Raw genomic sequence first — 13,905 nt, forward strand, 5'->3', positions numbered from 1 at the left:
AAGGTCCCAGACTCTAAGGAATGCACAGCTTGTTATATTTATGAACTAAGCAATCAAAATACAATGTGTAAGTGGTGGAATAGAGAGATATCATTGCAATGGAAGCAAAGAAAATGGCATGACTAATTCTGCCTTTTGGAATCAGGAAAACATTTCTTTAAGCTGGGTCTTGAAGCATAAGTTCACTAGGAGAGAGAATGCACAGAGAGGGGTGGGGGACCCGTAAAATCACAGAGGAGAGAAGAACACCACATCAGGCATAGTCTAGAGAAAGTGAAGGTCTGGCAAAGAGTTCCCAATGAGCAGTGGTAAGACCATAACTTTACAATCTAAAGAGCCTTTTATGATAAACTAAAGCATTCAGACTCTATCCTATAGGAAACCTGGAGTGAAGGCAGACAGTCAGGAAGTGACAACTATTTTCAGATTAAGGAAATGGTTTTTGTTGGCAGGACAAGAATAGAATCAAGTATGAAACTTAGTCCCATCCTCACAATTTGGAGCTTCTGGTTTGGGGATTATTCATATGAAATGATGCTAGGAATAGCAAGAAGATGTTATTTGTACTCATCTGAATTAAAAAAAGAAAAATGCTTGGCATAAGCACTAGTTGCCTATATGATGTTGCATTTTTGAAACAAGAAATGCCTACCAACATTATGGCTACAGCCATTTGAAGAACAAACGAAGACTTACAACACTGCACGCCTCCTCTGACACCGTCTCAAAACTTGCAGTGAGCAAACTCTCAAATCCTGTAAACATGGTGAAGAAAATAACTGAGCTTACTTGTCCGTCATCACTGTTGGCTGCTCGTCTGTGAATTCTTCGGGGGCTGGCACAAACATACTCACTATGCTGGGTGCTGACAGCAGGCTGGATTTAGTGGCACCTGGGGAAGCAGCAAAGAGACAACTGGTAAACAAAATCAACTTTTGTGGGCCAAGGGAAGCCCTATTCTCCGCTAATAAACCCACCAAACATCACATTTATAGGGATGCGACTTGAGCAGCCCAAATGCATTTTTGAAAAACCCTCAAGATAGAACTTGCAGCAAACTATAGCTCTGAGGCATACAGCAAGGGAGGGAGGGAGGGGGGTCAAAACGGGAGGGGAGAACACAAAGGACTATGGTGACAGTTCACAGGTGATGTGGTGGTGGGAGATTTATCAGGAAAACCTCTGAGGGGAGAAATCAAATACTGCACAAAAAATGAACAATGATGTAAGGAATAAAAAGTTTAGTTGATTAAAAAAAAGAAACGAATTTGAGAAAAACTGTGATTTGTTTGTGTTTGCATTTCTTAAGAACTGCATTCCTAACTCGCCCTTTGCTTCATGACTGAAAAAAAATCAGGAAGAGTTCATGTGTGCCCACAGGAAAATAGGACAAAGATGAAAAAATTTGCTGTGGAGAGAGTCTCGTCAAGGGTACCATTAAATGAGTTGCAGCCCTTACTTGGGAGGCATAAACGGAAACTGCCCAAACAGCACTACAATTCTGAAATAACAAATGCAAACCAACACTAGAATATTGCTAATTTGGGAAGAGAATAAGGTCCCAAAACTCTACAGCCAACACAGGGTGAGATATGTAAGCTAATAAGTATAGCTGCTGTTTTCTAGTTTAGAGATAAATATCATAAACCCCAAAACAAAGACTTAATTTTTAAACTGAAATGTTTATGAATGAAATATCAACTGTTTTTGAAATCATTGGTGGCTTTAGCTAATTGAGATCAGTGTTTAAAACTCTGGGTTTTGATGCCTTCTGAGAAATTGGAAGTGGAACTTTGGCAAAATGCTCCAGTGATGAGGAAATCTAGAGAGCTTGGAGACTGTATCCATGAAAAAAAAGCCACCATTGCCGGAAAGATAGGAACTGTGGGTACAAGGCACCCCAAAAGAATCCCAAAGTGACAATCCAGAACAGTGCCAAGTGCTACAAAATAATAACTGAGGCTCTCAGTTCTTCAAACAGGAAGGCAGGCGCAAAGCCCATGGTCATTAAAGAACCTGTTTCTCATCAAGGACCTGGTAACTTGGTGCTGCAAAACAAAACAAAACTCTATGATCTTAAATAGAAGAAAGAAAATGATTCAGAGAATTGGTTCCTAAGGGAATTAATAAAAATTTTAGAAATCTAGCCAAGTAGGCCGTGTGTTTCAGCCCAAGGAGAGAAAGTGGTTATCAAAAGCTTTGAAAAGCCAAGATGCTTCCATACTATATAGACTTCCTTGCCTGATCAAATGTGTTTATGAGAAGCAGACCTGCAGATTCACTGGGAAAAGGAAAGTATCTGAACATATCTTCCTCTCACTCCAAAGATCCCAAATGGGAACACAAATGACACTGCTCTATTTGTCAGCTCTCTCTGAGATACATTCTTCCCTAAACATACCCAAGGGTATCATTAACAAAGAGCTCTAATTGTTTTGTAAAGATGTTGTTTCAAGTGGAAGCAAAAGTATTTAAGACAAGCATAAGTATAAATTGATTAATAATAGAAAAGGCAAGAAGTGGGCAAAGATAAAAGAAGACATGATTGATTAGTAAACAGTATAGTACACGCATGAAGTTGCTTTAAGAAACCAAAACACAGAAAGTTTAAATCCAAAACTCTAGTTCTTGAACATGTCTACCAGATGCCAAAATGCCTGTGCTAAAAGTTGAAAAATTCAGGGTGATATGTACCCAGTCTTCCTAGAAACTTAAGAAATTGATTTTAAGAAGAAACTTCTGAATCAAAACTTTCAGAAGATTGTTGCTAATTATTATTGTATAATAAATAAAGTCAAGAAAGGGGGGGAAATCAAAGACATCTGGGTGGTTTCAAGCTAATACTACCCAATACAAATGCCAAGGAATAGACATTTTTGACAAGAGCATTAAACAGTTTTTCCATGTGGCAACACAGAATGCGTCATGCAGTATTTATGGCAGTCATCTATAAAAGCAGACAGGTTCAGTTATTGGGCATTAACCCTCCATGTGACTGAATCAAGGATTTCTGAATACTGCTAATGATGTGAAAGCAAAGTGTACTGTACAAGGGGAAGGTGGGAAAAGCCAAAAGGAAGCCATAAACCTCAACTACCTGTTGTTATAGATGAATCACAACTACATCTGCAATATCAAAAGCAGTTCCATCATCCCCCAGTTGTGGGCAACACTTCGGAGCTCACCACCATTGATTCTCCTACTGACACCTAAGACGTTAGTAATCTATGCAGAACTAGGAGCAGAAACAGGAGGCTGTCAAAAACCTGAGGCCCAACTTCAAAGCTAGAGATTTTAATAAAAGTCCTCTAGGGGATCTTGGGGACAGGAGAAAAAGAAAAGGTGTTGGTGTGTTTCGAAGTCCCCAGCTGCATCCATGTACTTTACAGTGAAGAGTAAAAGAGAGTCACTTTTTTGTCTTTGTTCCCCTTACCTCATTCCATTTTTGCTGCCACTGACTACATCACTAGATCATGGACAAACCTCAGCGTTTGTTGCATCATCCTGGATTCTGCCCATAAATGAGAAGAGTTCCATCTCATTACTAACAAGGGCTAAAACCACTGCTATTCATTGCCAAATAAAGGTTAGCCAGAAACTGGAGATAAATGTGGCCTCATGTCTAAGGACCATTAGAGGAGTGCTATGTACAGAGTAATAGCTCTGCTTGATTTAAAGGACAAGCTTGGAGATATGGTCATAATGTATTTGTGGGTTTTTTGTTTGTTTTTTTTTATAAATGATAGGCTAACCTATTTTCTGAAATAAAAAAAAAAAACAACAAAAGTAGTGATTAACTAGCCATGGGGTGAATTTGGAAAATAAATATTCAGATGGTCTTGGCATAGTCTATTCCCTGCATGCTCCTCTGAGCTGCAAAATGTGAAGTATGCATTTAGTGTAGTTTCAGATAGCTGAAAAGAAGTTACTCATCCAGGATCTCAACATTCTAGCGAGAACACACATAAACTCAGAAAAGCATATACAGGATGAAATGGGAAACTGACAGGTATCAGGAGGAATACAAGTAACTCGAGCTGTGTGGTCTAGAAATGAGGGAATAAGTAATGGGTGGTGATTTCCAAAGGTCTAAAAAATTACGAGAGACTAGATTTGTTTTGCATGGTTCCAAGCATTAGCAAATCACTAGAAGGAAGAACTTTCTGTCGGCACTGCTCCAAGATGAGATGTCCTACGTTCTGGAGCTAGAGGTGTGAAAGCAAAGGTTGGATCCACTTCACGGAGCTGTTGAAGAAGTGTTCAGCAGTGGCTGGCATACATGGCATACAGGATGGCACGGTCTCTCTCAACTCGTACCGCCTAAGACGCTGTGACTCAACTAACCTCTCATTCTCAGCGGCTGCCCCTCCAGGTCAGGGTTTAGGCACATTGGCACATTACACTGGCGTTTCCCAGGCTGTATCTGTTCTGTGGATAAATAGAGTTTCAGTCTTCAATGTAGTCAATTTAGCACAATTCAAAATACAAGAATGTTACCAAAAATCTCTTGGGGCCGTTTTTTGGCTGTTGTTGATTACTACCACTTACAGGAAACGTCCTAGATTTTAGGGCAGAGTTTTGGGGGCTTCACAACAAACCTGCCATTCAGGTATATGAAATGCAATTGAAAGCAGGGGCGCATCTATAACCATCCCTGAGAAGTTCAGATTCACTGCCCCCACCCCCCAGAAATGTTCAAATCCCTTATCTCCTGTTATGAAATGAAACAAAAATGAAAGGCTAATGTAGTGACCATGAAATAAGTGCTTTATGCAAATCAGTAAGTACATAAGTGATAATTTGGGGCAGTGGCCAGAAAGGTCATACAGAAAACATGTGGAACTGGTAGCAAGGAAATGCCAGGCACTTGGCAGAGGGATGAGGAACAGGAATAGGGAGCAGGGCAGGAATGGTGGAGAGACACTTCAGGAACATTTGTTTTGTATGAAAGATGAGGCAAAGAAGCAAGTGACCGCGTGTGCATGGATGGAGAAGAGGCAGTTGTTCTGTGAGCCGAGCAGGGGCACACTGAGGTGAAGCAATCGTGTTGTAGGAAACTGCCTTTCTCGGTGTGTCTGTGTGACCCGATGTGTGCGCTGGAAGACGAGAGAGTCACTGCATCCGCATGTGGTATAAAGGGACAGGCCTCCTAACCTTGGGCGACACGTTCATCAAGTCTCCTCTGATCTCAGATTTGGGGAGAACTTTTTACAGCATTATTAAAGGAAGGAATATCGAGAGGAAGCTCTAATAGACTCGATGGCTAGAGTACCACCTTGGAGAATAGACCACAAGCCCAGGAAAACTCAGGTGAAAGGAATTCAGACAGCATGTAAATGGGAAGTATTAAATGAGAAACCAGAATGACATGAACAAGGCTGAAATTTGATTGAAAAGTGAAAAATTCAGTTAAATGGGTTATTTGGCATCATGTGGCTTTTAGATTAAAATTTGGATTGGAAATTGAAATCAATTTGCCTTTTTATAACTTTACTGAGGAGGTCAAATTAGCTTGTAATTAGACAGAATCTAAAATAATTAGCTTAGGCTGAGCTATTTGCTACAGAAAACAGTAGCATGGTTAAAATATTCTCTGGGGCCCCCAGGTCAACCTAACTGAAGCTGGACATTTAATTATCAGAGAACTAACCAAACAAAAGCTTCTATTCTTAGCTCCTTACATAGCTTCATCTCAGTAAAGAGAGGAGGCCCCGCTTTAGTGTAGACAAAAGACCTCACCTCACCCCACTCTACTCTCAAGCCTGGACATCCAGTGTCTCTCTGCTATGTCCCTTGTCTGTGGACTACCATTTACCACTGAAAGAAGATAAAACACTAAACCCTTACAATGTTAAGAATCCTCATAAAGGTCAAGAGATTTAAAACTATGTTAAATGTCAGATTGGGTCTGGCGTGTGAGATTTAGCTATCCTGACTAGCTCTCTCTTTTCCTTTGTAAAGAACAATAGGGGAAAATAAGATGATAATGCATGCAAATAATAAAATTTTGAGAAAAAAACAAAACAAAACAGTATCTTCAGATTTTGGTTTGGTAGCATTACAATTCCTGGTCATATGGAAGGATTTTAAAATAATCTCATACAACTCTAGCCAGAAAGTACTAGCCAAGATACTAAAATAGCCTGGTCCCCAAAGCACATCACAGTAAGAAATGCTGACATTTCATAGTGCATGCATGTTGCTTTCACATGTATGATCTTGTAACTCAAATGACCCATTTAAATTACGAAAGAAAAAGAAAGGAAAGGCAGGCACTTAGAAGAGAAGGATTGGCAGTACTGCTGGCTTGAGAAAGGAGCACATGTGCAGAACGCGGCAACAAAGTTTAGAAAATGCAGTGATCATGTTCAAAATAGACATGTCATGGGAGTCAGTTCTTACTTTAAAATTGAGGTTAGATGCAGTCCCATCGTGTGAGCATGAGGGTGTGCGGCTGCAAGCTGGTGACCCTGCTGACTAAAACACAGAGCTCATATTCCCAAACCTACCGGCAGACCACGATGTCACTAAGCTGACAGTTATTATTTTTATTATTACTATTAATAGTCTCTTATTTGGGGTACTTTATAGTTTATGAAACAGAGACTGTTGGTAATCTGGGGTTTGGTTTGGTTTTTTAAATTTGCATTATGAAATCATAATAGTTCCGTCCCCTCCTTTACACATTCACATCATTTAACTCTAGATGGGTAACCTATTATCTGGGATCTGGGTCTCAGAGAAAAAAGTGCATTGAACCACAGCCTAGGTGGACAAACAGGTGGCTCTAGAACAACTGGAAAGTTTAAACAAACTTATTACCTTTGGTTTTTCAAAAACTTATTTGAACCACAGAGCATGAGAGAAAAACCTATTCCTTAACAGGGAGCAGAGGGGACACAGAGAAAGTGGCATTAGCTAATAGGAGAGGTAAAACAGGAAGAAAAAGCTTGACCCACCAGTGTCCCAGTTGCTGATGTTATGGGGGGCGCTAGACTGATGTTCCAGCTGTCGCTTCATTAACTGGCTCATTGTCAGAGCTCCCAGGGATCCCCTTTTCATCTGCCTATACTGAGCTAAATGGAGGAAATTAGGAGATGATTACTAGGGGGAATCAATTTCCACAGCACACAAAGGCTCTACACATCCATACAGAATCTTTATTGAACCTTCATTGACTATGTGTAATTGTTTGGTAAATTTTATGCATCTGTCCAAATGCACAACTAAGGCACTATGCTATTCCCATGCCTTTCTTCGTTCAGTAAAGAAAGAAACAGTGCCTAGGAGTGCTTATCTGTAGCCTGGAAATATTTGCCCCAGTTACAAGAATACGATGATTTTCAGCTTTTTTATTTATATATGTTGCCTTGTTTCAAAAAAAGGATTTAAGGCAGATACTACTACTTTGAATTTATAGCTCAACTTTCTTTAACAGAGCTTGTGCATACATAGTTTCAATCTCCATTATATACCCATAAGCTCCCTCTGTTTGTGTGTGGGGTGTGTGTGTGTATGTATTTTGGAGTAAGATAACACATATCAACCCCAAGTTTTAGAGAAATTGAAGCAAATGAAATTATGTTACTTGGAACCAACCAGCAAATTTTATTTGGTCATAAAACCAAAACATATTGACTCCAAAGTCAAGGTTGTTTTCAATCACTATATGAGCCTCTGCCTACTGTTTGAAAAATATGATTCAGATAACAGTCCAAAAGTTTATTCTATCTAGAACATCTCTCTGTTTTAAAATAAAATGGTAAGACCCTGCGGTTAAGCATTGACAAATACCAATCAATGATATGTCACGTTACAAGCATTTCCAAACCAGAAAAACAATGACGAGCACTCATGCCAGTGGGCTGCTGAGTGAGAAAGCAACCTCCTTGGGAACAGCCCCACCAGCCCAGCCACCAGCCCGGAAAGGCAGAACATCACTCATGTGCTTTTTCTACATGATCGCAAACATCTGGATATTGAGAACAGTGGTTATCCACTCTCTTAGAAGGACAGTTTCAGAAATTGAAGCGCTGAACTACATGCCCTAGAAGGAAATAGTAGAAACCAGGATGACTGTATGGCCCCTGGGCAGCCTATTAAATGTCACACACAGGTTTTGCAATCATGGAACCAAGGCAGCAACTTGGTGAAATGTGAAGTCAATTAAAACATTATTCTTAATGTAATTAGCATGCTGTTTGATTAATGGTAGTCATGGCATGATTAGCTACAATAAACTGATCAAAAGAGAGGGGATGGGAAGTGATGGGAATTCTTGGAGTCCATATTAACTGAATTCACAAAAATGACTGTATCAACTAAAGGAAAAATTTCATTCTTATTGTTAATCGGTAACATTCACTATTTTATGACTCACTTGACAAGTCCAAAAATCAAAAGCACAAATATAAGCATTTACAAGTTTAAAAATTAGCATCTATTAGACTCAAAAGAGGATTTAAAATCTCTAGTAGGAATAATTTCTCCAATGGTCAGTTGTTTTTAAAGACAGTAGAATTCTAAGAGTAAAAACCTTTAACGTTTAGTAGAGTATGTAAGCACCTGGCAGTATGTCTCCAAGAACACACCACCCAGAGCTACCCAACACATGGTTTTCATGGCGAGGAGGAGGAAGGTGGTATCTAACGAAGTGGCATGCTAAATCCAAAAGGGCTGATTCAGTCATGCCTTTAGAATCATGATACATTTGATGCATTTACTTGATGATACATTTAACAAGCACTGAAATCAAACTGTCTTAGTCATCCTGACTATTTCAAATTATACCCAACTTAGAATTCACTTGTTTAAAGTAATTCATGCAAATTAGGAGAAAATATATTTTCATGATTGTAGTATGTGAACTTAAAAATGAGCATTTTTTGATGTTATCAAATAGTTTTTTGTGATAAAAAATGATAATTAGATACCGAACTAAATGTTCTTTGTTGTTATCAAAAGGGCAAATAACTGCCACTAGGAAATTCTTTCCCAGAATTTCTATTATAGCTAAAGTTTGAATTATAGTAAGGCAGTGTGGTATACTAAAAAAGTATAGGCTCAAAACTCAAGCATATCTAGCATCAGTTCTATCTTTGTAGTTGCGTGACTTGACCAAGTCATTTAGCTTCTCTGAACCCCTGTTTCCTAATCTATAAGATGGGGTCAACGTATCTGCCATGAGGCACTGATGTAAGGATTAAATAAGATAACAGGGTATGTAAACCACTTAGCACAGTGCCTGGCACATTGCAAGTGTCAAATAAATGGGAGCTACTATTACAATTATGACTGTAAACTCCTTCAGAACAAGGGTGTCTTATTTATTCACCTTTGACCACCCAGGGCCAAGCACAATGCCTGGCACCCAGCAGACACTTAATAAGCAGATAATGAATGGATGCATGAATTAATGAGTGATGGAGATGATGATATTGTTCCCTACTACCAGTTCAGCATTTAAGTTAAATCTTTACCTGGTTTCCCAGGATCATCCTCATTTTAAAAGATGGTCAAATAAAAATCAGCTATCATATTAAGGTAGTGTCCACATGGGACACAAAATACACCAGCAAGTGTGACAAGGGCTTGCAGAAGTCACACCATTGAATATCTGATTCTAGCTGAGAATTGCCCATGCAAAAACCTCTTAATTGAGCCAGGTGGACACTCTTATCTTCACCTCAAGGGAACTTAAAACTCCTCATGGACAAGAGCTCAGATCCAGTAACAGAAGTCAGTTTCAAAACAGTTGTCTCCTATAGGTCTGGTAAAACTTCATGCCATTTTTATTTTCTGATCCAATAGGAATAATGACTTTGGAGTTATAATATATCTGATACATCTATTTTACAGTAACCTAGATTAAAATTTTGTCAGCGATGAAGGTGATTCAAATTAAATAAAGGTGCCCACATAACACTTTTCCATAAACAGTGTGTTTCACCTGTCCTCAAACCAGGTCTGTGTTTTATGTTTAGGCTACTAATACATAATTTTTACTGAATTACATAATTCAGTGATTATTCCTTAACAAATGAGGATTCTTGGCCCATCATTACCAAACTGATTTATCCAGCACTTCAGATGTTGACAAAAGTGAGCCAAACCTCAGGGTGTCAGAGAGCTTACAGAATGTCCCCGAGAAAGCCAACACATTTTTAAAAACAAAAAAAAAAAAAAAAAACCACTAAGGATGCAAAAATTGAAAGCAATGCCGCTGATAATGTTACAAAATCAAGGTACAGATGAAATGATCACCAAAGGAAATCTTACTTGATATGGAGGAATGACTACTCGTTTCTGGCACACCTGCTTCTAATGTAGGAGCAGAAGAGGATTCTCGTGGCATCTCCAAAGTTGAAAGTCCTTTAGTAGCAGGATCTACAAACAGAAATATTATTTAAAACTCAGGACTCTGATTAAAAGCAAGTGCAAGAACCTTTTCCATATCTTTTCATCTCTTGCCTGAGATCTTTGTTCTAATCTTTATAGACTTTCTGCCCTTACTAATTTCTTTAATGGAATCACATACACACTGGCTTCAATGTGCCATGGAGAACCACCTCCATCCCACTCCGCATCTGTGCATATGCCTCTCTGAGATTAATAGCTAAAGCTCTGCATGCTCCCAGTGCATATGAGTGAGCAGGTCTTTAACCCTTCTCTGTGATGTCTCTTCAGCTACCATTGAAGATGTTTACAGTTCATTTCATCTGTATCATCCCCCCGCTCCACCTTCTTCTGACAATTTCCTATTCAGGCTTTACATCTCAATTTGGATGTAAAATTACTCTTCCAGGAAGGCTTCTAGGGCCCCCTCCTCGCAAAAAAAAAGAAAAAAAATAGCGGTCAGATGACCCTCTTATGTAATCCCATAGACCATGCCTTCAACCTCTACCACACTTAACACACTAGTGTCATTGTCTGTTCATTTATCTATAACCTTTGCTTAACTGTAAGTAATTTAAAAGCAGGGACTAGATCTAATTTGGAATAAATAGTAACGACTCAGATTTTTTATTGAGCAAGAAACAGACTTTCATTTGCATCTTCTCTTTGACAATATATCTAAGGCGAAATATTTTCCACATATAATACTGTCAACAATGAGAAACAAGCTGTTTCACATTATTTCTAGGTAACAATTATCTTTCAAACTTTTTGAAAAGTTTAGTGCTATGTCACAGCAGCCCCCTAAAATTCTTTACAAACCTCCTTGCCATCTTAGCAACACTATCTACTGACATAGATGCCTGGAGTTAACACCACAGACTTCCATGACTATTCCCTGCTGTAACTTAGGGAATGCCCACCTAAGTTACTTCCAACTCTTAAATTTGTAATGTCTGTTTCATCTCTTTCATATTGTCAGTTGTTCTTCCTTGCCCCAGAGCAAATCACCATTCATTTCTACAGACATACAATTTAAGTATATGGATGCTATTCTGTTAATGATCATCTAAATTTGCTAAACTGTCAGAAATAAAAGCAAAATAGATCCTGGTGAGAGCCTGGGAGAAAGTTTTTAATGTCTTTTTTAATAGTTTTTAAGTATTGATTTTGGAGCATCTATTTTATTTTATTCTCAGAAGTCTTTTTGAATCTATATGGTTGCCAGATTAATACTCTCTTGATAAAGAAAAAAGTACAATCATCATAGTGTTTCCTAAGCTCTCTCAATTAAGCATAAAATAACTACCCACTTTAAATTACCTTAGTGATTAAGATGTTAAAGATTAGGGTATTCTTTTTTCCTAGGTGTTCTCCCCAAACCACTAATTAAAAACATGCATAATTACTTCTTTTACCCTCTCTGCCTCTGATTTATATAGGTTTCTACTCTGGTATAATAATCCCACCAGTAATGTAGACTGAGAAAGCTTAATTTTCAAAAATTCTTTGAAAGATGATCACTGAGATATTTAGAGTATTAGTATATGTCCTAAATCATTTCATGTAACCTTCCATTTATTTACAGCTTAAGATAATGAATATTTTTAAGATAATAAATATTGAACAGAGCTACACATTTAGCTTAAAGTATTTCTATTCAGTTTTAATAATGGTGTGTATAAAATGTTATACTATTTATATACACCAGTTACTTGCCAACACATTACTTGGCATTTCAGATACAATCAGCAAACAAACCAGACAAAAATCCTAGACTTGAGGAGCTTTCATTTAAGCATGAAGAGACAGACAAGAATATGTAAATAATTAAAAGTAAATGATTATTGTATGTTAGAACAGCAATTCTTTGTACATGAGAAAGAGATTCCAAGATACAAGGTAGGAGAAGAAGGATGGAATACAGTCCAGGGCTCACTGGGAACCTGATGTTCAACCAAAGAATGAAAAGTGAGAAAGCAGGCAGGGCAGATGTGTAAGGGAGATGGTTTCAAGCTGAGGAAACAGCTGGTATAAAGGCCCTAAGTTAGGACTATGTAGGGAGTGTTCAAGAAATGCCAGGCACCATTGTGGTTGAATAGAAGAAATACAGTATGATTTCCAGGTAACTTTAGGGACCCAGCTGATATTCACTGTCATGGATTTACAGGGAGACCTGTCCTCCCTACTGTTGTGTGTTAGTCCCCTGCCACACTCATGGACTAGTAGTTGGAAAAGTGGGTTTGGTGAGGGCTGTTTTTAGCCAAACGAGTCGAAAAAGCAAAGGCCAGGCAGAGTGTAGACGAGGAAGGTTTATACTGACTGGATTAAACTGAAGTTTAGTGAAGTGAGGAGGAGTGAAAGGTAATAGGATCATGCAGTCCTACCCAGGGGGAGGGGACAGTAATCAGAGAATCAAAGACACCAACTGACATCATGGGCAGTTTGCAGTTCCAGGTAATAGCAGGGTCTGGGATATGACCATGGGAATAAGTAGCTGAACTGGGGTGGAGGGTCAAAAAAAGTTACTGGAAAAGATGAATTCGAGGAACTGAGACATCGGAGTGTCAAAAGTCTAATACACTACATAATACACTGATGCGGGAATCAACAAGAATTAAAACAGGAATCATTTAGGAAAGACCAAGAAGAGCAAGGAGTCAGAACTGTCAATAAATGAGCAAGTCAGGGGTTAGTAACAGAAGAGTCAGAGCTGAGCGGTTCAAGAGATGATGTGAGAATGACCTGAAGGGGACAAAGATGTACAAGGAAGGTGTCCAGCCCCTCACCCAAGCCCAAGGGCAAAGCAAAGTCCTTTGGGGAGAGGTAAGACTAAGAAGGTGAAGAAAACAGTCAGGAAAGCGTGCATATAAGGAATTGTGCGCATATCTGTCTGCTCAAGAAGCTGAATCAGGAGCAGAGACAGAGTGGGTGACATGCCCAGGGCCTTATGGACATGAAAGTGAGGGCGATGAAGGCTGGCTGGAGACTGACAAGGACCAAGCGACAGTACACAAAGCAGTTAGGCCTGGTAGACTCAGGGCAGCTTGGAGTCCTTCGCTGGGGTAGGTGTCTGGTCCTCTGGTCCTCTAGTTGACAGAGGCAAGAAGGCTGAGGCTTACTCTGAGCAACTGGCCTCCTTCCAACACCCAACAAGGAAGGGTATGACATCACTGTGCCTGTGGGAGGTGGGACACTATACAGATAGAAAATAATGATGATAGTTTATTATACATCATAAACATGTTAAAGACATATTATAGAACTGTCAGATACTTTCCTCTTGCTCTTGTAGCAAATGTTTAATACAAAACCAATCTCCTCCTTGTAGCCTGGGAAACAGCTGACATAAGGATAAAGCAGGCAACACACACACATGCACACTTCAACCTATAGGTCATGTATACCCATCCTACAAATTTTATACGGTCTCTTGTATACCTAACCTCTACACCTCTATAGACTGATTTTAAGCCAAGGCTTTCCTCATCTCTATGCAGAAATTTTCCT

The 13,905-nt window shown here is 39.1% G+C and overlaps 1 protein-coding gene across 1 annotated transcript in view; it reads right to left on the reverse strand.

Annotated features, from left to right (window-relative positions):
* Window positions 1–13,905, reverse strand: part of UNC79 (unc-79 homolog, NALCN channel complex subunit) — a 229,275-nt gene that overhangs the window by 61,217 nt on the left and 154,153 nt on the right. Inside the window, exons 33-36 of the mRNA XM_054692786.1 lie at window positions 10,279–10,386; window positions 6,960–7,076; window positions 4,345–4,428; window positions 790–892 (exon numbers count right to left, since the gene is read on the reverse strand). Of these exons, the coding sequence (XP_054548761.1) occupies window positions 790–892; window positions 4,345–4,428; window positions 6,960–7,076; window positions 10,279–10,386 (412 nt within the window). The remainder of the gene's footprint in view (window positions 1–789; window positions 893–4,344; window positions 4,429–6,959; window positions 7,077–10,278; window positions 10,387–13,905) is intronic.

The sequence above is a fragment of the Talpa occidentalis genome, unplaced genomic scaffold, assembly GCF_014898055.3.
Source record: "Talpa occidentalis isolate TD23 unplaced genomic scaffold, MPIMG_talOcc4v2.1 talOcc4.11, whole genome shotgun sequence".
Lineage (NCBI taxonomy): Eukaryota > Metazoa > Chordata > Mammalia > Eulipotyphla > Talpidae > Talpa > Talpa occidentalis.